Genomic DNA, 24948 nt, shown 5'->3' on the forward strand with positions numbered 1-24948 from the left:
TATGCCTTTCCCATAAAACCCAAATATCCTTTTTATACTCACCGCACAACCTTCACCCCATTCCGAAGAACTTCCATGTCCACAGAAAATCCACCATTGGCATGAGCCACAAGGTTGAGATCAGAGAATTCAGCCTGGAAAGGGAAAAAATCAATGATTCACTCACATTACACAATAATAAACTCAGTTTACAATCTGAACAATTGATAGGTCCATCTGCCCCAACTAACCTGTTCTACTTTGATGTCAATTTCTCCATGGATCTTTTTCCCTTTAAAGTATTTTGCCCTGGAAAAGAAAAGCAGAGCACATCCATCAATGTACAAAACTCAGGAAGACAGAACTCAGGCCAGTCTTTTGACTTCTTTGCCCCTGCAGTGCCACTAGAGAAACCATAAAGTGATTTATAATTGTTGAAATATTTTGAAAAACTCAAACAATGTTTTGTGAACAATAAAGAAAAAAAGTAATCCTCATGGAGTTGTGTGTCAAAGACCATTGAAAACTTTAAAATAAGTCCTCAACCCTCAGAAATCAGGCATTTTCCAAAGTATGCTCTGCTCATTACACTGCTATTGTAATGTTTTTGGAAAGCTTCAGAAAATGAGGGATACTTTGTAAACTGTAACATACTTTGAAATTGCATGGGGGGTTGTAAATGGCAAAGAACCTTAGAAAATACATATATCTGAAGTGTGCCTGGGTATGTCTCAGTGCTTATTTGGCCTGACGCATCTCTCTGCTCTCTGGCCCTTTCCCAAGGAAGAGCACATTTGCCATATGTGGTTGTGTGCCATGAGGGGACCAAATAGCCATGGGTGGCTATGGATACAGAAAAGGAGTAGATTGAGGGGTGCAGGCTGGTGGCGGTTCTATATAAGCTGGAGCCAGCAATGATATGGGTGGGGAGGAATGCAGCTGAGGATGAGGGGAAGCCATAGGAAGGAGAGGGGTAGGAGCAGCAGTAGGCATATCATGAACTGCTATGTCACTGTCTCTGGGCCCATCCTCAGCTAGGCTAGGTTTCCAGTGGCCTCTTCTCCCAGGCCCAGGGTTTCTACCTGACAGGTTTCTCCACAGACAGAAGCTCATCACCAATCAGTTTTCTCATAGAAGGGGGATAAGGGTAGAAGCCACTTCTGGGGTCACTTTCATGCACACAATCAGGGTCTCTGACACAAAGACATGGCACAAAGGGGCCCTAGTGACTTGACTGACATACCCAAAGACCCCAAGCACAGTTATTTCCTTCTCTCTTCCTCTCGATCTGCCTGTCTGTCTGTCTGTCTGTCTCTCTCTCTCTGTCTCTCTCTCTCCCTCCCTCCCTTTCTCACACACACACACACACACACACACACACACACACACACACACGCTCCACTACTGACACTGATCCTTCACAAGTGTTGAAAGAGAATCTTTCTTAGATCTGTGCATTTTTCATTTATAAAATGAAGATGAGTGTGGACGAAATCCCTATTTTTTCAAACTTTTTTGACCATAAGTGTAATGGGTACTGTGGTGCTCTGCTCAGATCTCTTCAGAGCCAATGCACCCTGAGTATCAGTTGTTGACAGCTCACAGCCGTATCCCACTGGGAACTGTCTTCTGTCACAGAGAACTGCTTTGGTCAAGGTTACACCTACTTTGGGCAACCCACGGCTTATATCTGGTCTGAATGAGTACAAATGCCAGCCTCTTTGCCTCAATATAGGCTTGATTCTGAAGGACCAACCCAGCCCAAGAGCTCCCTCGAGGACAGCTGATGCCTCTGAGGTCCACGTTGTAGACCAGCTTCTCCCTCTGCCCAACCCTGCCCTCCTTACAGGTGTTAATCCCAAAGGCACTCCCCAGTAAACCTCCTACATGCAACTCTCTGCTTCAAAACCTGTTTTCAAATAACCCATCCTAAAACCAGGCCAGAGAAGTCAAACTACAAAGAAGACTCTAATGCCATTCTGGAGGTGAGTCACCCGGTAGACAATGAGGAAACATCATTTGTGGGGGGTATAACACAGATAGCTCCCGATGTGCTGTAGCAATACAAGACACTCTGCAGTAGGCCTGGACTGTGATACAAGCAGAATGCTACTTGAACTATATGATCTGACAGATACCATGATACCTGAGGTGTCCATAGTGGGAAGAGAAGCAATGTGAAATTTATTCTCCTGAGTAGGAAAATTACAGTGTAAGTCCCTGTAGTTTTTGAGCAGCAGTAATTTTTACTAATGGTGGACTGTAACAAGATATTGGTGAAGGTAATGCACTAGTTGGTGGAATATTTATGGTACTTGAAAGGTGTGAAGGAAATGGTAACTAGACTTGGATGACTATTCACTAAACACCATTGATTAGCTGAAGAAAGATCTGATGTGTTCAGGGTAAACAATACTGACTCAAAGCAAGAGGACCTCCTTTGGCTGTATTTAAGGAAACCCCAAGCTTCTGCAACCAGAGGGAAGGAACAGGCTTAAGGCTTAATTTTAAGTGTAGTAGAACTTCAGAGAAGGTTGAATACTCAGGCCTAGGACATCTTCTATGTCATGTGCAGAATCCTAATAGGACAGGGGTAGGGTCATAAGACTTGGGATGGGGATATTTGGGAAGATTCATGTAACACCTCGAACTTATAGATTTACCTGAAGAAGTAGCCCATTCCTCTTTGAGGATAATGCAGAGGTCTTGAATGAAGTAGGTGTCTTATAAAACAATGCTTGCCCCCTTCAGAATATACCCTCTTTCCCCTCTCAGCAACCAGATCAATAACCAGGGTCAAATCCTAGCACAACCTGATTGGAAAACTTCTAAGCTCGTAAAGGAAGGAAAGGAATAAAATACAAAAACTAAAAAATTTGGCTACTGTGTATTGACAGGAGCTGGAAAAGTATGCATGGGGCTGGATCCTGAGGACGATAGATCAGGGGGGTAGAACATGAAGTTGGAGCACTCTCCCAGGACACAGAACTTAAAACCCTGGCAAGGACTCCAGAAGTTGTTGCTGATGACTTGTGAAAACTTGGAGAAAACAATGGCTCACACCAAGTATAACAGAAATGCCAGAACTTGCATGGCAGATTGTGGAGGAAAGGATCAAAGGGCTCAGAAAAGCAAACGTGTTAGAATAGGTATTCTACTTAAGTCTGAAAAACCCACCAGTTGACTATGTTCTATGGGAGAGCCTGTTACAAAATCAATAAAGAATATGCTGGTGAGAGTGGCACCAGCTATGTGGAGAAGCACAGTAGTGGTAACAAATGGAGCCCTGGTCCAGATCCTGCTCACAGTGGGTTCCATTAGGACCACAGGCCCATCCAGCGGTCACCAACCCAGTTCACAAATGCATAATTGTAATAGATATATCTGTAGTTGTCAGACTTCTACATGGATTACTTGGCCTGTGGGTTAAGAGCTATTGTAGTAGGAAAGTCCAATCCTCCAATCAAAACAGAAAATCAAAGACAATATTGTGTCTATTTTAGGGGTGATGGTGGAACTTGGTGCCATTCCGAAAGATCTAGAGGATGCAGGGGTGTTTGTCCCATCACAGCTCCAATGAATTAATCAATTTGGCCCCTGAGGAGGTTGGGTGGATCCTGGAGAAGGTTTGTAGACTACTGAAAGCTCAACCAAGTACTAGTCCTGATTGAAACTGCTGTACTAGACATGCTATCATTGCTAGAAGAGATTAAGAAGACCTCAGGCACAGCAGGTGGTCACTGATTTAGTGAATGCATTTTTTCCCATTCTGATCAGGAGAGAGGATCAGAAACATTTTACACTCACATGAGACTGACAACAGAATTCACTGATGGTCTTGTCATAGGGCTGTTATCTTTCTCACCCTGTGTCATCATATAGTCCAAAGGGACCTGGGCCATCTGGGCATTCCACAGAAAACCACATTGGACTACAATATTGATTACATCATATTTATTGGGCAAGATGAGCAAGAGATGGTTTGTACATTGCCTTAATAAGACACATGCACTCCAGAGGGTGAGAGATAAACCCTACAAAGACTCAGGGGCCCATCGCATTAGTAAAACTTTTAAGAATTCGGTGGTCCAAGGCATGCTAGAATGGCCCCTCCAAATAAAAGGACAAAGCATTGCATCTCACACATCCCACCATGAGGAAAAAGTACAACACCTGATAGACCTCTTCAGGTTCTGAAGGCAGCATATGCCATACCTGGAAATATTATTGTGATCCACATTCCAGGTGATACTTAAGGCTGCCAGCCCTGAGTGGGGGCCAGAGCAGAAAAGGGGTCTGCAGCAGGTCCAGTCTGAAATGCAAGCAGTCCTGTCACTCAGGCTATATGATCTGGCAGATTCTATGATACTAGAGGCGTCGATAGTGGGAAAATATGTAGTGTGGAGCTTATGAGAAGCTCAAGTGGGAGACCCCTGGGGTTCTTGAGCAAGGCTATGACATCTGCAGCAGAGAATTTGCACGCCTTTTGAGAAAAAAATCTCAGTGCAGTACTGGGCCCTGATAGAGACAGAATGTTTGATCATGGAATACCAAGTGACTATGCATCTAGAAGTGCCTATTATAAGCTAGGTCTTACCAGCCCTGCCAAGTAATAGTGTCAGACAAGATTGAATCTAAGTAGGACAAACCAAGCTGCCTGAGCAGGTAACCCAGAGGCCCATATCATCCATACTGTTGTGCTAGTGCCTCCATCAGCTCACTAAGGGGACTCCTTACAACTAGCAGATAAAGGAGGAAAAAGCCTAAGCATGATTTACAAATGGATTGGCTTGGTATGTGGGTGGAAATAAAAAACAGACAGGGGCTGCACTATAGCCCTGCTTGGAGTAGCCTTGAAAACAGTAGCGGAGCTCCCAGTGAGCAAAGCTTTAGGTTGTACACCTGGTCACTTACTTTGTGGGGAAAGATAAGTGGTCCAAAATTAGAATATATATTCACTAAAATGCAGTGGCCAATGCCTTGGCTGATTAGTCAGAGGCCTTGAAAAAAAATATTGGAAGACTGGAACAAGGAGGTCTGGGACATGAAAATGTGGGTGGACATATGGGAATGGAGAAGAAGTGAAGTGAAGAGCAAAGATCTTTGTATTGTATGTTAACACCCACCAGACAGCATTTACCATGAAAGTGGCATGAAGCAGCCAGGTAGACAGAATGAGTCAGCCAGATGATGTCAGCCAGCCTCTTGAATCAGTCACCCCAGTGCTGGCAGATGGGCACATGTATGAAGCAGCAAGAGTAACAGATGGAGGCTATATGTGGAGCCTACAGCATTATTTCTGAATGTCCAATCTGTCAGCAACAGAGACCAGTATTGACTCTCTGACATGGCACTATCCCTCAAGAAGACCAACCAGCCACTTTGTGGCAAGCTGACTACATTGAGCCTCTTCTACCCTGGAAGGAGTAATTATTAATTTTGACTGGAACATTCTATATATGGATTTGCCTTTTCTGACCACAGGACCTTAGCCAGAATCACTGTCCAATGGGTTACACAGTGTTTGTTCTGCCAGCATGGGATCCTACATAACATTGCTTTAAATAGCAAAGGAGGTGCAACGGTGGGCCCATGACCATGGAATAAATTGATGACATTATATACTATACCACCTAAAAACTGCTGGCCTGATAGAGTGATGTAACAACTCCTTGTAACTACAGCGAAGACCCCAGCTTGGAAGTAATAGTGTGCAAGAATTGGGCACCATTCTTCAAAACCCAGAGTACACCCTAAATCAATGTCCATCATTTGTGCTGTGTTTCTGATTGGTAGAATACATGGGTCTGGGAACCCAGAGATGAAAGGAGTGACCCAGCTTACCATCAATCCCAGTGATCCACTTTTGGAATGTGTGCTTTCTGTTTCCTCAGGCATCTGCAAGGTTAGAAGTCCTGGTTCTCCAAGGGGGAACACTGCTACCAGGGGACACAGCAAGAATCCCATCATATTCTAAGCTTTGACTCCTACCTGGACACTTCAGGTTTTGCATGCCAGCAGATATGAAGAGGAGTCACTGTCTTGGCAGGGAGACATGACAAGAGGAGGCAAAGCTGCTGTCACACAATGAAAGCATGGCAGCACCCAGGTGATGTGCTTGGGCATCTGTTGGTACTCCTAGCTCACCTCTGACTGCAAATGGACAAGTACAGCAATCACAGTCTGAGGAGAGCATAGGGACCAAGGGCTCAGGGATCTCTCAAGCATGAGGGGATGAATCATGTACTAAGTAAGCCTCCAAGACCAAGAAAGGTACTAGCTGAGGGTGAGAGGAATCTACAATGTAAAGTATAAGGAGACAATGCGTATTACTTATTTATGTCACATTTATCAACTGAGGCAGTGGCGGCTCTAGTTCATCTCATTAACAATGCTCTTTCAAGTTTCTCCCAGAAAACAAGGCCAGTTACAGTCCTGCAAATGCTGTTCTGAGATAGGGTAAACTTACTCTAAGAAGCAAGTGAACATGAGCAATACAAGGGGTGGGCTGTGGGCTCCACCCAGATCCTCCCTCTGCATGCCTTCACATTTATTCTCCAGATTCTGGGAACAGTTGCTGCTGAAGGTTCACAGTGCTGTCCCTCCCAAGGAATTGCCCTCTGCAGCATGAATTTGTCTTCCCTAAGATTGTTCCTCCTCCCAGGGGGCAGCCTGTGGTCAATGACTGACTAATGCAGGAATTCAAAAGCCTGGCCATCCCACCTCCATTGGGAGAACTCTAGGGGATCATCCCAGCTCTAGAGCTCCCCAGAGGATTGCTTGAGGCCTCTGTTGTGGCTGCATCAAAGATCAACCTTTCCCTCTGCCAATTCTTGCTTCCCCTACTCCTCCCCCACAACAGGTGTTCCCCAGAGCTCTCCCTAAGAAATCTGTACGCAAATCTCAGAGTCTCAGGATCTGTTTCCAGGGAAGGCTCAGAAATGAAGCCATAATAAGAAATATAAAGGAAATTTAACTTTAGGTGGTGAATGCACAATGCAATATATATATGACATATTATTGAATTGTACACTTGAAACCTATTTGATTTTATTAACCAATATTGCTCCAATAATTTTAATTTAAAAATAAAAAAGAAATATAGTTTATATAACCCACCATATATATATTTACATAAAAACCCATCCAACAGATATAATATTATATATTGTATAAGACACACACAATATGTTATACAACAAATATAATGTCTTATATAATATATAACATACATTATATTGTATATTACATATTATGTATACATGTATCTAGACCGTATAGTAGAATGTATTTAAATATATGTATATAAGTAGAATGAAAGTTTCAGTAAATAATTACCCTTACTATGTGCAAGAGTCTAAAATTTCCTCTACATTTCATAAAGCAAAACATACACATATGTATGTATTAAATACTGAATACATAAATGTCTCATATAGTATATGTCATATATAATATATGGCATACATTATTGATTATATTTTTTTATTGGAGTGACAGTTTTGCTAAATAATAATTCCACTTACTATGTGCAATATACTTGGTTATTTTCTAGTTTCATTCATCGGACTTCATGAAGAAAATGAAATGTTGTTCACAAGCCAATAGATGGCCCACTATTTGAAAAATAAGGGGAGATGAGTCTCAACTCAGAGTTTGAAACTTTAAATCGCAGAGGACTCCAGACCCAGAAAGGAATGAGAGTGGTGAGGTCTGGTGGGAAAGGTGTATAAGCCATTAGAGTTTGCACCATTCCTCTTTTATTCCAAGCTGAGATCCCTAAAACTTGCATAGTTCTGAATGTCTGCAGGTTGATGATGCAGAGGTCTCTGTTCACCACACTGAGCCAGGTGTACATAGGCTCTCTCCCTGTATCCATGCTACCCCACTTATAGTAGACACTAAATAAATATTTGCAAAGATAAATAGATAAATATTTGCTAGAATGACTGGAAGAAAAGAGGGGAGCAGCTGCTGAGATAATGGGGGAGGCTTCTGCGATGCAGAAGGAAAGAGAAGACTCTTTCACTGAATTCAGCAAGTTCTCAATAAATGCTTGCTGGACAAATTAGAAGAAAAAGTGGAAAACACTGGAGTTATGATTACAAAAAGGGGAAAGGTGTTTTCAGTATTGGGGAGATAATTAATATATGTATAATGGAATTTAAAAAAAAGCAGAAAAGAACCTGCATAGAGGGTCTGGGTGGAGAAGGGAAGTCTAAAGGAGGGTGGTTACTAACATTTAGAAGGGCCTCATGAAAATTTGGTGACTTCAGTGGAGCAAATTTATTCAGGAAGATGGCATCTATGTGAGTGGGTGCTGGTGAAGGAATCATAGCATATATTCAATAAATGTTTTATGTAATAGTGGAGAAAGGACTGAAGGAGCCTAGTGCAGAGATGGGAATGTAGTCGTTTGAATAGGATACACTAAGATTAATAAATGCTCTTCAGATTAATTATGGGAAAGGGGTAGTTGGGAAGATGTCTACTAATGGGGGAGGGGACCTAGCCAGAATACAGTAGGTGCACATTATGAGCTTTCAGGATTGTGAAATGTGGAAGGCAAGATGAAGATTGTTGAAGGGGAGAATTAGGGCTACAAGAGAAGAAGGAGAACAGGCATTGAATATGGGGTTCTTAGTAGTATACAATAAGTGCTCATTAAACAACTGTGGTATTGAATGGAGGAAAAGGTATAGAGAATCTAGCTTGTGGTTATGATTAGAAGGAAGAAGAATTGAAGGAGGGGTTTTCCTAGTATATAGTAGTGCTTAATAAATGTGTCCCACACTCTCACACATGAAAAGTATGAAATTTATCTATAAAATGAATAAATAGCTCCAAATAGAGAGAAAGGCTGCTGGATAAGGTTTCCTGGGGGCAGAGATTATCTAACCAGTAAAGAGCTGGTACTCAATAAATTTAGGCTGAAGTAGAACCCTGGGGAGGGAGCTCTTGAAACAGGGGCAAAACTTCCAGACTTGGGATGGCTCTTAGTAGGTGATCAATAAGTGTTTAGTGGCTTAAGTAGAAGGCCCTTTGAGGTATGAACTTAAGATTGGGAGAAGGAATCCTAGGGACACTGAAGGGAGTGAAAAAAGGGTAACCCTTATAACTTGGGCTCTGGGCTTATCAAAGGAAAGGACTCTGAGGAGAAGCTTTATGATTGGTGCAGGTTCTCCCAGGGGACATGTACTCCCTACACACAACAGCTACTGCATACATGCTCACTGAATCCATTGGAAGAAAAGGACTTTGAGGAGGAAGAATGAACACAGAGCATAAGGAAGGCATTCTATAAATATTCACAAGAGCCATTGGAGGGAAAGTCCTTTGGGGGAAGGTAATTAGAATTGAGCACCTGGTAGACAAGGAATAAATGTGCACTGAAACCATTAAGAAAAAAGGTCTTTGGTCGGGGGGTGGATGGTGACTAAGGATGGGCATACAATCTCTGGATCCATTGGAGGAAAAGTTTTTTGGGGAAGGGGGTGGGGATACAGAAACTTGATCTAGGTAAGCTTGATCGTCCATTCATGAGAGGAAAGGCTTTTGTGAAGAAGGCACAGAACCAGGCACATAGCAAGTGCTCCACAAATGCTCCAAGGAGTTGTTAAAAAGAAAACATCTTTGGAAAAAGGAAGTGCATGCAGCAAATGCTAGATATCTGATTACTGTATTAATTGGAGGCAAAGGCCTTTATGGAGAGAGTCTAAGTTTGGATCATGCAGAAGGTACTCAATACACTCAGACTGAAGCCACTGGGGGAAAAGGCAAGGGGAAAGGGTTTGGGGATGGGGTAAACGCAGGCATTCAATATTTGCTGAATACCCTGGAAGAAATAGTTTTTAGTGAAGGCTCACACAGTAGGCAATTGATGAGTGTTAGGTGAGTCCACCAAAGGCAAGATCTTTGAAGTCGCTTGAGAATGAAGGATAAAGGAGGCACTCAATAAATGCCTTCTAGATCCATTGTAGAAAAAAGATTTTGGGGAGAGGATGAGTCTCACACAGAAGGTTAAAAAATTCTCACAGAACTCGTTTGAGAAAGTGGTTTGGGGGTGGGTCATATATCAAGCTCTTAATAAATTCTTTCCAGATTCTTTGGAGAAACAGGCCCTTGAAGAGGGGACCTCGAGTTGGGACACACAGAAGGCATTCAATGAAGGCTCACAGGATCCATTAAAGGTGACATTTTGGGTGAGAAGCTAGGGTGGGATACATAGCAGGCACTCAATTAATGTTCACTTAATTATTTTAAAGGTCTTTGATGGGAGGGTTGGAGTGGATCACATAGCCCACTCTAGAGATACATGCTTACAAGATCTATTAGAAAGAAGGCCTTAGGGAAAGGGTTGAAGGGAATAAGACACATTGAGCTCTCAATGAATGTTCACAAAATTCATGCAAGCAAAAGGCTTTGGAGAAGGGCTCCCATTGAGGCACACTGCAGATACTTGATAAATGCTCACAAGATCCATTAGAGGACAAGGACTGTGGTGTGAGGGTTGGGAAGGCAGGGCACATTAGGCTCTCAAATGTTCACAGGATACATTGAAGCCAAGGTTTGAGGAAAGGAGGTACACAGCAGGCACCCGATAACTGCTCCCTATATAGATCAAGGAAGCCTGCGGCGGGGGCGGTAAGGGTGGGGTGCACAGGAAGCGCCCAGCATAAAAATGTAGAGGAAAAGGGTTTGGGCGAGGGGGTCAGGCACCTGGCACACAAGTGGTGCTCAATAACTAACTGCTCGTCCTAGAACCATCCGGGGACCCAGACCCGCGGGAAGACTTCGGGGCAGTGGCTTACCAGTCGGTGTGGGGCTCGTCGATGACCAGCAGCACCCTGGCAGCGGCGCCCCCACGGCCTGCGCCCCCAGAGCCGCCGCCAACCTGCTCACTGAAGGTGGCGGCCGCAGCCGCAGTGGTCTGCTTGACAGCGTTGGACAGCGACGAGAAGAAGCCACCACCCCCCGAGGACCCCGGGCTAGGGGCGGCCGGAGAGGCCACGGGGGCAGCCGCGGAAGCCCTCTCAGCAGTGGCAGTCGCGGGACCGGGAGTGGCTCCGGGACTGGGGGCAGCAGGTGGTGGTGGGGGTGGCTGCGGGCGCTGCAGGTCTGTCATGTACCCATTTGGCAGATTGGCCATGAAGTTGCTGTCCGACAGGCGGCGCCGCAGGTAGTTCATGGCTGCGGCGCGGGGCAGGGGGTCTTAGGAGCAGTCTGATCAGGAGCCGTGGGGGCGGACCGTGCGGGCCCCAGGAGCACAGCTGCGCTCTCAGGCACGACGCGACTCTTCCGCTGCCCGCTGCAGACTGAGGCTTCGCTGAGTCGCCGCCGCCGCAGCGCGGATGGTCGCGCCCGTGCCCCCCTATCTTGTGCCCCTCATGGTGCAGTCTGGCTGGGCTGGCGGCGGGGTGGACGCGACCAAGGCGACGGGTAAGGGGAGTTTGCGGAGGAAAGGCGAGTGACGTCAGCGCGCCTTCAGTGTTGGGGCGGCGGTGGCGCGCGCCGGCGGGCGGGGGCGAAGGCGCTGTCCGCGGTGCTGAAGGAGGCAGTGCGCCTGCGCCACGCCGCATCTTGTTCCCCTCCCCCCTCCCTGATTGGGGATGCGCAATTTGGAAAGTGGGGGCGGGGTGGGTGCTTGTCCGAAGGGTCGAAGTGAGTGGTCAGGAAAGCTCCCCACCCTGCTTCATCCTGGTCTTTAAACCCAACCAATCTCACCCACACGCAGGACCCTCTGCAGATACTCTCCAGTGTTGATATTCACTGCAAAAGGCATGTGGGGGCTGGGAATGGAAGCACACCCGGAGACACAAAAGTAGAGAAATAACCCCGTCACCGTGAGGGGTGGTGGTCACACGCAGTATCCCACGGGAAGATCAGTTTCCCTCGTCCACACAGGCTCAGCGAGGCAGAGAGATATTTGGTGGTGTCATAGGCAGTATCAGACAGACTGAGGTGGACACTTAGGTGGGGTATACGCCCTTGCCCTGAGGGGCTGGAGGCGCACAGGAAATGACACACATGGAGATTCACATAGGTACACACAAAAGTAAGGAAACACACGAGGCATGTACAGACAGAGATCACACACCAACCTAGGTATCTATATACACACAGCCCAGGGTAACACGCATGGACATGCATGCATATATGCAGGTGTATATGCCTATACATATACAGGCACCACACCAAAACGCAGAATTCATATGAATATGCACACACAGACAAAATATATACCTGTAGACAATGACAGAAAAGCCTAGATTAGCCGCACAGACACATTCCCTGAAGATCTAGCTCTGATGTGTGTCCATCTATCCCCCTTTACACACACGCTTGTTTCATACGCCCTCATCCATCTTCCCTGGACACAGCCCAAATCTGCGATAACATCCTGGTATTATCAGCCCATGGCTGTCTCCCCTTGCACCAGAGAACTTTTCACAGACAGAAGCAGACCCATCCTAGGGTATGCACACAGGAGGTGCCAAATAATATTTGCTATATGAGCAAATGACCTTTATAGTTTGGGCAGAGGTGGACTATGAAAGCCATTCTGTCAGCTCCTATAAGATCCCAAGTACAATGAAAGCACAAATACATTTAAAAATAATCATTTGTTGACTGATTGTACCCAATGTTTAACTGAGCTGTTTACATGTACTATCTCCTCTAATCCTCACAATACTATGGGTGGGTAATATCATTTCTGTTTTATAGATGAAGGAACTTGAGAATTCCAATTCATTCCCAAAGAGTCATATTCATTTTGTGATCCATGCATTTTTATTTCTTTTAAGATTGTGCCAGAAAGAGGTGCCAGTGTGGCTGGAGCAAATTGAAAGAGGGGAATTTTGGCAGGAGATGGTGTCAGAGAGGTTAGGAGAGAATGGATTGAGCAGACCCTTGTGGACCATAGTGAATGATGATGGTGGACCAACTGAAGTGTAAAAAGATATGGCAAGTAGTTAGATTTGGAGTCTCTTTTACCTGCAGGATTTTCAGGCGAATCATCCACGTATTCCTGTGTTCATTCTTTATTCATTGAATCATTGGCCTGTTTGAACAAGGTAGTAATGATGTGGGGTCTGGAGTCAGAGCGCCTGACTTCAAACTAAAAATGATCACCTGACTCATCTCTAAGGGCAGGGGTTGGGGGAGAGGTCGGAGAGACACAACTTTTATCTTTGCATGTGCTGTGACTTCTGTCAGGAATGTCCTCTCTCCCTCCTCCCTCTCTCAGATCATCTTTGACCAAGGTCTCCGGGAAGTCCCCTTCCTTGGGATTCAGATTCCATCCCCTTTCCCTAGGTTCCCACGGTGAAGTCAAATACTTCCAAAGCATCCTCTACTCCCTCCTCCATCCCAGCCAACTTCAGTTGCACTCCCAGGCCTTTGTTTTGGCCATTCCTTCCCCCTCTCTCCTGGATACCCTTTCTGGCATTCTTTATCCCAGTGTTTCTAATATAAGGAACTCCCCATGAATCAAGTATTTCCCAACACTTTGAAATATGTGTTCCCTGATTTTTTTCTCAGTAACTGAAGCAAACAAACTGTGCCAGACTCATGGTGCCCTCTCTGGGGGACAGGAGCAGCTGCAGGTCTATAGACCTTTCTGGCTCCTCAGGAATCTGTTACCAGACTGCCTCTTCACAGGGGCCTCATTTCCAGGTTCCTAGTACTTGTGACCCCAGTGTCACCCCTTTCTCCAGGTGGCTCAATTTCCAGAAATTAATATATTTTTTTTGTAGATTGTTTTTTCATAAGAATGAGGATTCTCCCCAAGAGTGTCTCAACTCCTTGAGGCAGAGGTTAAGATTCCTCTGTACTGTCTCCACCTTCTCCAGCAGGTGGGGCTCCAAGAATGCTTTCCTTTGTTGTACATTGGTGAGCAACAACTCTGAAACCCACATCCCTGACATGTTTGTAATCAATATGGTACCTACATTTATAACACACACACATATCCATGTTGCCTTAATGTGCATGCATGCACAAATACCCTTATAATTCACACATTATGGTGCACACACTGTTGTAGCTTCACACTCACTGCACATACACTCAATACATCTTTAATTCTTGCACAGATCCATAAATCTGCATACCACGCAGACACAAAAAAATATATGCCTCATAATGCACACAAACTTCCACTTTCTTGCAAACATGTACTTCTCTCGTACTCTGCAGTAGCAACCAGAACCCCTTACTTCAGCTTATTCCTCCCAAGATAACCAAATATTCATCAACTTTATCTTCATCTTAACCCATCAACTGCCCCATTTTACATAAGGGAAGATCAACCCAGAGAAGTGAGCACCCTGACAGACTCTGGGTGTCACATATCTATCTCCCATCTGAACCCACCTACACAGAGGTGCCCCTATATTCACAGCACTAAGTTCTAAACTCTGCTCTTGACATGGTGCTTCAGAAATGTCTAGCCTACTACCTTTCATGTTTGTTTCTCTCTGGGTAAATGGGGATACTAATACTGATCCTTAAAATTTTATTGTGGATTCAATGAATTCATGCTATGGGGGCTTGAAACACTACCAGGCACACAACAAGTACTCTCTAATTATTAACTATTAGCATAATTATGATTTTTATGTGTTGTCTCATAACATGGAGCCCAGAATTTATAAGTGCTAAATGAGTAAGCAAACACTAAGAGCAGTCCTGTCTGGGTTTGTTCCCTTCACTGTGAAGACACATACCACCCTGACTCCTCTACTTCTCTATTCCCCATGATGTCCAGGACTATTGCTAATATACGATGGGCATTGATAAGTGTTGAATAAATATTCAAAGGAAAGTATCACCTACTCTGAGTCTGTTCCCTTCCTCAGATGGCCTCTCCTTCTACCAGCCCTCCTCCAGCCTCGACTTAGCTCTAGTATACAGCAGACATTAATAAGTGTTGAATGAAGGAACAAATGCTGACAGGAATCTGTGTCTGGGCTCTTTCTAGCAGATGCTGACTCTAGTTTCTCTTTGCCTCTGCCCCAGTTTAGAGCACCTCATAGGCACCTCCTTGGGCCGCCCTCGTGGAGCTATTTGTCCCTACAAATTGCGCCACTGGTGCTGGGCTGTTAGGAGTGGGTGAGTGCAGGAGCTCACGCAGCAGGGCGCCCATCCTAGCCGCGTCTCTGCTGCCATTCACCTCAGGATTGACATGGAAAATGCCAAACTGCCGGTGGACAGGCTCTGGTGTGTAGGAACCTACAGAGCTTTAGGAGGAGGGGAGACAGATAACCATGCCAGCCAACCAGAAAGTGTATGCCTGGGTGAGTAGACAAACAGGAAACCCATAATGCAGAGTTCTGCAGAGGGACATGCTGGGTGGCCCCAGTTATTGCGGGGTGAGGTGAGGTGAGGTGGGGGTGGGGGTAGGGGGTGGGGATGGGGGGTGGGGGCAGACACTGGGGCTCCAGCAGAGGCGAAGGGATTGATACGCGATTTCACTCTTGCCAAACTGTGGCCCCAGTGGAAAATACTGTTTTCCACAATGAGCTACTGCTACTTTGCCTGTGCTGTGCCCTTTGGCCTAGAAGATGCTATGGCCCCACTCTTAGGGAAGAGGCTTGTTTATTGAGGTCTGGGAGGTCAGAGGGTCACAGTGGAAGAAAGATGTTAGAGCTCCTCAGGGTCTTTGCAGTCAGGTACATGTAGACATGGCCGTTTCTCCTCCACCACCAACTTTTGTCCCTGCAGCGTCTCGCATACCGAGGATGGTTTCCCCCAGAAGGTCACTTTCTTCTCATCCTGACCTTCGACCGTGGAGAGAGTGGGCCTGAGGCAGTAAAGGGGGGAGATAGAATGGAGGGGAGAAGCTCAGGTAAGGCAAGAATGAATTTGACATTCTCATTGAGTGTCTACTGTGTGCCCAACACTATTTTCAGCTGTGAGGTATGGGGCAATTTATTTAAATTCCCTGTGCCTCACTTTCCCTCACCTGAAAAATGGGAATAATAGAAATAATAATATCCACCTCATGGGGCCGAGTGAGGATAAATTAGTTAATTCAGGTAAAGTGTTCACTAATTGACATGAGCTGCCTTCTCTTACATCTTTCCCCACTGCCCACTGTAAAAAAAAAAAAGTTTTGTCCTGGCATTCAAGGCCTTATTGTTGGGCCCAAATCCCTGCCCCAAGGCAATTTCTATTTTTTTCTTCCACTTTATCCAGACTCAGTCCCATGCCCAAAATGGTCTTTTCCTGGGTTATTTCTCCCACTGGGCAAGCCCTCCATTCACTCCCATCCCGATTTTCTCAATAAGCCCTTTTTCCTGTCATTACCTCACTTTGTCAAGCCCTTCATGTCTCCACTCAACACCCCTAACTCATCTTCAGGACCCACTCTAAACTCCACAGATAGAGACCGCTTTCCAGATGGCAGGCTTTCCACAAGATGGGAACAGGCCCCTTAATCTAGTAGCTTGATGTATGTGGAAATGAGGAAGGGGTAGTAAGTATTTTAACCCTCTCCAACACCTGGGCCACCCTGGCCACCAGGAAATACTTTAGATGGCTGATCACTTGTGCTCAGGACTCTGCTCACAGTCTTTATCCATTCCTGCCACGAGAGGCCCAATTAGCTTCCTAGACTCAGGTTGAGGTGACAGTCCCTTTTTCATATACCAACCATTCCTCATATGCCTCCTGTCAGGGCCCTGCCAACCTGGATCCCTTGGGAGATCCAGGTTGCAAATGTTGCCAAAAAGGCCTTAGAGTGCCTGGGGGCAGTAAGACATTGAGTGAGACATCCAGTCACCCATGGAGGCATGAGTGACTGACTGAGTGACTGAACCAATAAAAACATGGGTAACTGAGAGAGGAGAGCAAATGGATACATGAAGGACTGAGTGAATGGGAGAATGGCAGAGTGACTGACCGATTGACTGCAGGTTACAGAGGCTACTAACTCTCCCCTCAGAATCTTCTCTCTCAGCTTCTTCTTTAGTTTCCCCCATTCCTGCCATTGGGAAATGGCACTGGGCAAAGCAGGCACATTAGGCCCAGTGATGGAAGCCCTGGTTGGAGTAGCTGACTCTTCCACCCTCACTGCTGACATAGCAATATCATGATCCCTTCCTAGACACTCTCTGTCTCCTCACTCACAAGAACTTGGGGAGTGGAGCTGTGCAGAGGCGCTGGCGAGTACGGATGGGGTTGGGTCCACATGGGGGCATGCACAGCCCCCAGGTACTCCACTCTGACCATGAGCCTTTCCCTGCAATGAGAGGAGAGGGTTACTGAGCCAGAATTAGTGGTCTCAGGGGGGTGGTAAGAGAGAGGCTGTAGGAACATGGAGTCCATGGCAGAGTCAGAAAACCCCTGTTCCTACGTGGGTTGCCTGCCCTCACAGCATAGTCTGGGGGGGCACTCACAGAGACAATGCTGGATGTTGTAGCAGTGCCGGATATCCTGTTGTTGCCCAGCACATCGCTGTCCATCAAACTTGCGTCCCTTGCAGCTCCTCCAGCGGTTCTGCTGGCCTGGGATCTCCTCACAGCTGATGTTTTTCATCTTTGGGCGAGAACAGGTGCTCCATTCCTCCCATGGCCCCCATTCTCCATTTACTGCAGAGATGGGGAGCAGGTCTCACACCAATGAAGGGAGACACCAAGGACATTTGGAAGAAGGAATAAGGGCTGAGGAAGGGAGTGGGGGTGATCAGATGTGTGAATGAGGGATCAGAAGTGGAATCAAGGCATCAGGGCCAGGAATGAGGAATTTGAGGCAGGAATGAGGCATTAGCAGTAGGCACTAGGCAACAGAGATGGGTGAGGGGCTGGGGCATGGAAATGGTACATCTTGAGGTGCTGACCAGGGCAGGGCACAGCTGTGTTGCAGATGTGGATCCGGGTGGCTTCACCGACACAGAAGGGTCCCCCGTGCTGGGGCACAGGGTGATCACATGTCCGTCGTTCCATGGTCTGGCCAAGTCCACAGGTCACGGGACAGGGGCTCACAGGGCCCCAGGGTCCCCAGCCCCCAGCCACTGTTGGGGGGGATAGGAGTGAGGAGAAAGGCCATCTCAGTCTCCCCCACCTTCAGCCCCTAGACCCTCAAGGCAGACTGACCCCAAAGGAAGAGCTCCATGGTCACATGGGCTAAGATTTATATCCTTAGAAATGATAGAGCATCTGTGCCCGAATCAAGAGCAGAGTGTCAGAGGCCTCATCCCTGTGTACCTGGGCAGGGTGGCAGGCCACTGCAGCTCCTCTGCTCATAGGCTGCCCCTGGGCACGGCTTCCCAGGAGGATTCGTGGAGGGCGCAGGTGCAGAACATGTGCGGCTTCGTTTCTCCACAGGCGCACTGGGTCCACCATGGCAGGAGCCTGAGCAGGGTCCCCAGGGACCCCAAGCAGCCCAGGCTCCATGTGCTGGGATGGAATTGGATGAAGGGAAACCAAGTGTAGTCATGTGTGAAGTCCTTTCACCCTGGCAGTTCCCTGCTGCAACCCTCAGATCCACCCTGGGTGCCTGCATTAGTGCCCTGTGGTTGCCCTCACTCACTGGGGCAGACCTGCGCTGTAGAGCAGGTCTCTGATTCCTGTGCCTCTCCTGGGCAGCGGCCCCCACACTTGGGGGTAGGGTGATCACATGTTCGATGACGAGTCCTGGTTCCTTGGGAGCAGGTGACAGAGCAAGGTGCCCAGGGCCCCCAGTTGGACCAGCCGCCTATCTCTGTGGGAGAGAAATGAGGGGGAGAGGATGGAGGTAAGAGTGTTATTCAGGGGTCCTCACTTCCTCATGTACCTCACATCAACTACTCTTTTCCCCACATCCTCTGTCATACTTGATCTACTATCATTGCTCATCTGGATTGTTGCAGTAACCTTCACACAGGTCCTTCTGCTTCACTCCTCACCACGTAGTTTGTCCTCCTGACAGTGAGGAGGTCACAACCCAAGTCAGATCACTTTTCTCCTCTGCCCACACCTCGTAACATTCAGAATAAAAGCCAACATCCTCACTATGGCTCACAAGGATCAGAATCCCTCTGACCTCACCTCTCATCACTATCCTCCAGCTACACTTGCCTCCTCCTCAGAGCCTCACAAATATCAGGCACAGTCCCACCCTGAGGCCTCTCTCCCGATTGTTCCAAGTGCCAGATAGCAGACAATGCACTCCCGCCTTGGCGATCCTCCTCACCAGGACAGCACGGCTGGTCCTCACAGGCCTGCAGCTGCCACTCAAGGGTCCCAGTCTCCACCTTCTCTGAGCACTGCCCGCCCCAACCTACACAGCGTCGGTGCCGCAGCTGGGAGCCCTCAGTGCAGGTCACTGAGCAGGGGGTCCACTTGGACCATGGTGACCATTGTGGGGACCTGTAGAGGAACACATATGCAGTCCTTGCATGAGCTGGCAAGGATGGTGTACGGGACTGCAAAGCATGAGCAGGTACAGGCTGAGGTGTGGGATAAATATGTATGGAATGGATTGAAGAGAGTACCTACCCCTTAGGGATGTTAGGGGACTAAATGGGAAGAGGTGGACACACAGTAAATACTTAATAAATATCACTTACCTTCATGATCAGGGACCTGGAGCTATCCGTTTAAGTCCCCCAAGGATAGTGCAGGCATGCAGTAAGCAAATGTAAGGACTAGGGGGCCAGAACTGTTGTTGGGCCTCTGCCATGCAAATAGGAAGTGCTTAATAAATAGGAGCCATCATCCCAATGAGCTCAGAGACCCCATCAGAAATACCCTAGATCTATCCTCACCCTCATACGGCATCATGTTAAATAGATGTGAACTGTTGACATGACTAGGGGCCCATAGCTGCCTTAAAAAATCTCCAAATCCCACATCCCCATGGTGTATCTGGGATATACAGTAAGCAATTAGAAAATATGTTTTGGCATACAGTAAATGCTCAATTCATGTAAGGTGGTATCATGATTAGGAAGGAGACTAGAGCTACTCTCATAAATTCTCCAGCTCCCCCCAACCTCTGCCATGCACCCAGTATGCTGAAGTGCTCAATAGATATGAAGTATCATCATAACTAGGGGCCTGGAATTCCCCAAACTCTCCTACTTCCACAATGTGTCTGTATACAGTAAGCACTCAATATGACCTGTCATCACAATTAGGGATGTGAGCTACCTTCATAAATACTTGAGCTGCACTACACCCTCAATGCTTCCAGTATACAGGAAGTGCTCAATATATGTAAGCTATGGCAGTGGTTCTCAACCAGGGATGATTCTGTACCCTAGGGGACATTTGGCAATAGCTGGAGACATTTTATTTGCAACTGGTGCGAGGAGTTGCTACTAGCATCTAGTGGGAGGCAAGAATGCTAAAAAACACCCTGCAATGCACAAATCAGCCCCCACAATAATAATTTTCTGGCTCCAAATGTCAATAGCACTGAGGCTGGAAAACCCTGAGCTATGGTCATGATCAGGGCCTTGGAGACACCCTTGGGAATCCCAGAGAAGGAAAGAGTCCAGTTCTGGGTTGCCCCACAGATAATCTTTTCTGCCTCTCCCTAACCCAAGGCTCCCCCTAACCTGCATGCCTGACAAAGCTTGCTACCAGGCTCCTGAAAGGCATAAGCAGTGTTGAGACAGCAGTCTTCCACACGGACACCTTCCCCCAGGAGGCCTTTGCACTTGCCCGAGGATTCCTCATACTGGGTAAAGCAGAGTACGGGGTCTGAGCCTGTAACAGGGTAGGGAAGTGGGGCACAGTCAGGGTTGTGGTGCACCCAGGCACCCCTGGGGGCCAGCTGGGCCTCACCTACTCACCTGTGGCTGGCAGGGTGAACAACAGTTGTAGTGGCAGCAGCAGCAACCAAGAAGCCTGTGTCGCAGCAGGCATGTTGAGCACTGCACTCCTGAAGCACTGACAGAGAGGAGGCCTGGCTTTATAAGCTGAACTGCTCTGGGAGTCAGTGGGAAAGAGGAACCAGGGGCAGGAGGAACTGGGAGGGCAAAGGGCATTGGGCAGGTCTCTTCAGCTCCCACCTCTCCCTTATCACCTCTGCCTCTGAGCCACCTCCTCTACTCTCTCCTCCTTACTTCCTATTTCACTCTTGGTACTGTTTTATCATTATATCCCCAGCACCCCATGCCCCACCCAGCAACCCCTCAGCACTCAATCAATGCTTTGTACACATTCTTACTGAGGGAAAATGAAGCATGAGTTTGGAGCAAGACGAACTTCCTAGCTGTGTGATCTTGGAAAAGTGACTTGAACCTGAGGCTCAGTTTCTTCATCTGAAAAACGCATGCTCTCTATGATGACAGGGTCAACCTCATGGGCATGTTGAACAAGGGTGAAACAAGTGTGACATACTCAGCGTGTCCCTCCTTATGGGGTGGAGAGAGCATTAAGGCAATTGCTTCATCTTCCATCCTGACTTAACACACCCTCCTCTTTCCTGAAAGGGAAGTCCCCTATGGTCAGCATGGGGAAGGAAGGTCAGCACAAGGGAAGTGAGAAGGGGAAGTGACAAAAGAGTGGGGGAGGATTCAGGAGTGAATTGGGGATATCCAGTCCTAGGGGTCAGCTGGGGACATATTCAGGGTCTGGGGAGAGGGTGGTTAGGAGAGAACAGGTCTGGTCATCATCATCAGAGTAATTTGGGTAGGTGACATCCCTGAGCCTACATCAATAGGGTGTGTTGCGAAGATTAGGAGTTAAGATTTTTTAAAGTTCTTAGCACAGTGCCTGTCATATAGTAGATGCTCTGTTAAATGCATTTATTCAACATTTATTGAGCACCTATTGGATGCTGTTCTCGGCATTGGATAGAGCAAAGAACAAGACAGCCCCAAATCCTGGCCCTCAAGAGGCTTATGCTCTAAAAGAGGAGTCGAATAAATATCACCTGTATCACAGAGGCCTTCCACAGCTACCCGTTTTGTATGGCACCCCTGTCAATCTCTAGCCCAGTGGCTCTCAAACCTTTGTGTGCATCAGAATTATCTGCAAAGTTGGTTAAATCACATATTGCTGGGCCACACCCTCATTTCTGATTTCTGATTCTGTAGGTCTGGAAGGTGCATTTCTAACAGGCTCTCAGGTGAAAATGATGCTGCTGGTCTGGGGACCACACTCTAAGAAGCATTATTCTAATCCCTGACCCCACTCTTCCTTTGTAGGTCTCATCTCGAAAACTATTCTATATACTCCTTATTCCGCTGTTAATAATTAATTCCCCTTCGACCCACTTTCCATACAGGTAAAACTGAGTTTCACAAACCTGCTATTTTTTTTTACAAGCCCTACTGAGTGAAACTCCAGAGCTGCTTTAAAAACAAGAAATCTTTAAAAATAACAATAAGGAGTCTAAGAAAGGTAGGAAGGCAGTATTATTTCCCTGCATTCACAGAGGGAGAAATACCATTCTGAAAATTAAAATAAAGTAAAAGGATTTGATTTGGTCAGCTGTAATGGTAAAACAGAACTTTCTCAAGAATATTAATCTTGTTTGTGGGAGATAAAGAAAGTGTGTTGACATTCAGATATACTGTTTCCTCATAATATAAGCCTGTTTCGGAAAGTGTGCTTTAAACAAAGAGGTCTTGTTAGCATTCTAAGACTTCAGACATCGGTGCTATGTTATCCTGTGAAAAGAAACTCAAGAAACCTGTACTTCTGGTTGGTTGCTTTATCTAATCACCTGTTGCCCTGGTAATAACGTTATAACCGATATTTTCTTTGTTCCTAAACTGTATACTCAATAGGAGTTCCTGTGAAAGAGGACTGTCGGTGCTTTCATCTCCTCCCACATTTGGGCAATAAAATGATTCTGCAGATTTCTTATTTTAACAGAGTCTTGTCTCATTAATCTTTGTATGATGTATCTGTTTCTTGTCCATTGCCCTCACTCAAATACCAGCTCCACAAATGCAGGGATTTTTGTCTGGTTTGTTGACTGCTGTGTCTGCAGGGATTAACAAACATCTGTTGAATGCAAATTAAGTGAAATAGACAAAACTTTAGAGATTCTGTGAGGTGCCAAGAGGAAGAGTCTGGGTTGGAGGTAAGAATGTGGGCGTCATGGGGCAGGGATCAATAGTGTCTCAAATGGAGAAATGCCGGACTTCCCTGGGGCTTTGCATGGGTTAACTTCCCTCTCCTCCTGATCCCTGGTCAAGTCCAGGCATTTGAGACACTATTGATCCCATGAGGCAGGGAAATGCAGCATAGGGGCTGAGGAGGGACCTGCAGAGAAAGAAGACAAAGAGAAGAGGCCTGGCACATTTGATTTGTGGTATCTCATGCAGTTTCATTCAGTTTGGATCATTCTCTATTTTTAAAACACAGTTACACAGTTCTGGATTTACAGCCATTACTGCAGTCTCTACAAACAGGCTCACATACATACTCAATCACATAGCCTCTCGGACATTCTCTGTCACTCAAAGAGCCATTTTGTCATTGATTCCCAGTTTTACAACTGTCTCCTAACAATTCACATGCAGGATCATGTCTTTATAGCCTGTCGCATTTGGCCAATATCACCAATATTTACTCTCGCCAGTTTTTCACATGCAAACACAGTCAGTCAGTCAGTCAGACCTGATGTTTCAACCACTCAGGCTATCATTTTCATAGTCACTGATTTACAACTACACTAGCTTCTCATGAAGTTTCTTGTACACACACAAAATCACCATTTCTCCTACCTCTTCACACTCAAGCCCTCATTTCACATACCTGCAGTCTGATGATAGCTAAGAGTTTCATATGCATACACAATCACACAATATCTCAGACATTGTCTCAGTTATCTAGTCCCACATTTCTTAAGCAGCTTCCAACCAGTCCTTGATTTACAGCCTTTAATAGTCTCTTGCAGAGTTTTACACATACCCAGTTTCTCAGACACTGTCTCAGTCACCTGTTCAGTGTGATCATCACTCTCCTTGTTTGAGAAAATCACAATTGCTACTAGGCTCTAAGTAAGTCTTATACACCCATCTCTCATGGCCTGTCTTAACTGCTTACACCACCATTTTCTTCATACAGTCAGCTTACCATGTACACTCAAATACAATTACAGCTTCTCCAGTTTCTCACACACATCACATGGTCTCAGTCTCATATTCTGAGTTTTTCACAAACATGAATTAGTCTCTTATGAAATGTTTTGCAGACCCACACTCTTACATACTGCTCAGTTGTCAAGTTTTTACACAGCCCTGACTTCATTACTGATACTTATTGTCTCTTACTCAGTTATGTGGTCTCTCGCAGTTTTAGTCACACCATCGGTGACCCACACACACAAATTACAGCCTCATACTCTCCCAGCACAGCCATTTTTTTTTTCTCAGTTTGTCTTTGCTAGTCTCACATGAACAGTTTTCATACACACAATGATACATTCTTGTATCTTGTGTCTCAGGCACCCATTGGCCTCACAGCCATTTGCTGTCAATTGACTTCTCACACATGCTCTCATGACTTTAGTTGATATGACAGCCTTGCATAAACAGTTTCGCACACAATTTATCTCCCAACACTGAACCACCTGCTTATGTACAGTGAAGTTTCTCACCCACAGTCCCTGACAAGCTCTACCACACTTTCATGCCTACAGGCTCTCATACTTTGTCGATCAGTCTATCCTGCTCACCAATGGCCTGTCAAACAGTGACTGGTTTGCGGTCCCCACTACCTTCTCATAAACATTATTTCACACACACCACCAGTTTATTGTATAGTACCTTAATTACTCATTCATTCTTACAGCAATTACCTGATGCAGAGCCACGATTTGTGGTTAAAACTTCCACTCTCTCACACATGATTTTACACACATATGCACACACAACCATAGTTTTCCGGTTTCTTTTTCATACCTGGTTACTAATCTGTAGTCTCTACGACTGTTTTTGATACACACCATCATGCTGATAATCAATCTTATACCCTCACCACCTTTCACACACAGTCATGCCTGTCACATACAACTGGCCCT

The 24948-nt window shown here is 46.2% G+C and overlaps 2 protein-coding genes across 5 annotated transcripts in view; both read right to left on the bottom strand.

The window, feature by feature from the left end:
* SYN1 (synapsin I) overlaps positions 1–11296 on the bottom strand; it is a 58106-nt gene extending 46810 nt beyond the window's left edge. For 2 of the 4 annotated variants that reach the window (XM_016141810.2, XM_016141812.1), the window contains exons 1-3: positions 10791–11296; positions 231–288; positions 43–134 (exon numbers count right to left, since the gene is read on the bottom strand). In XM_016141810.2, the coding sequence (XP_015997296.1) occupies positions 43–134; positions 231–288; positions 10791–11167 (527 nt within the window). In that variant the 5' untranslated portion in view covers positions 11168–11296. The remainder of the gene's footprint in view (positions 1–42; positions 135–230; positions 289–10790) is intronic. The other 2 variants (XM_016141809.2, XM_016141811.1) reach the window with 1 other exon arrangement.
* A 4266-nt stretch (positions 11297–15562) lies between these two features.
* LOC107509356 (complement factor properdin) lies at positions 15563–24944 on the bottom strand. The gene is made up of 10 exons (XM_016141825.2): positions 21139–24944; positions 20762–20858; positions 20525–20675; positions 19156–19331; positions 18514–18684; positions 18189–18380; positions 17822–17995; positions 17382–17573; positions 17113–17224; positions 15563–15784 (listed from the first exon to the last, which is right to left on the bottom strand). The coding sequence occupies exons 1-10, from the start codon at positions 21154–21156 to the stop codon at positions 15625–15627; spliced, it is 1443 nt and encodes a 480-aa protein (XP_015997311.1). The 5' UTR covers positions 21157–24944; the 3' UTR covers positions 15563–15624.
* Between the last annotated feature and the right edge of the window lie 4 nt (positions 24945–24948).

Source organism: Rousettus aegyptiacus, unplaced genomic scaffold (genome assembly GCF_014176215.1).
Source record: "Rousettus aegyptiacus isolate mRouAeg1 unplaced genomic scaffold, mRouAeg1.p scaffold_m13_p_9, whole genome shotgun sequence".
NCBI lineage: Eukaryota > Metazoa > Chordata > Mammalia > Chiroptera > Pteropodidae > Rousettus > Rousettus aegyptiacus.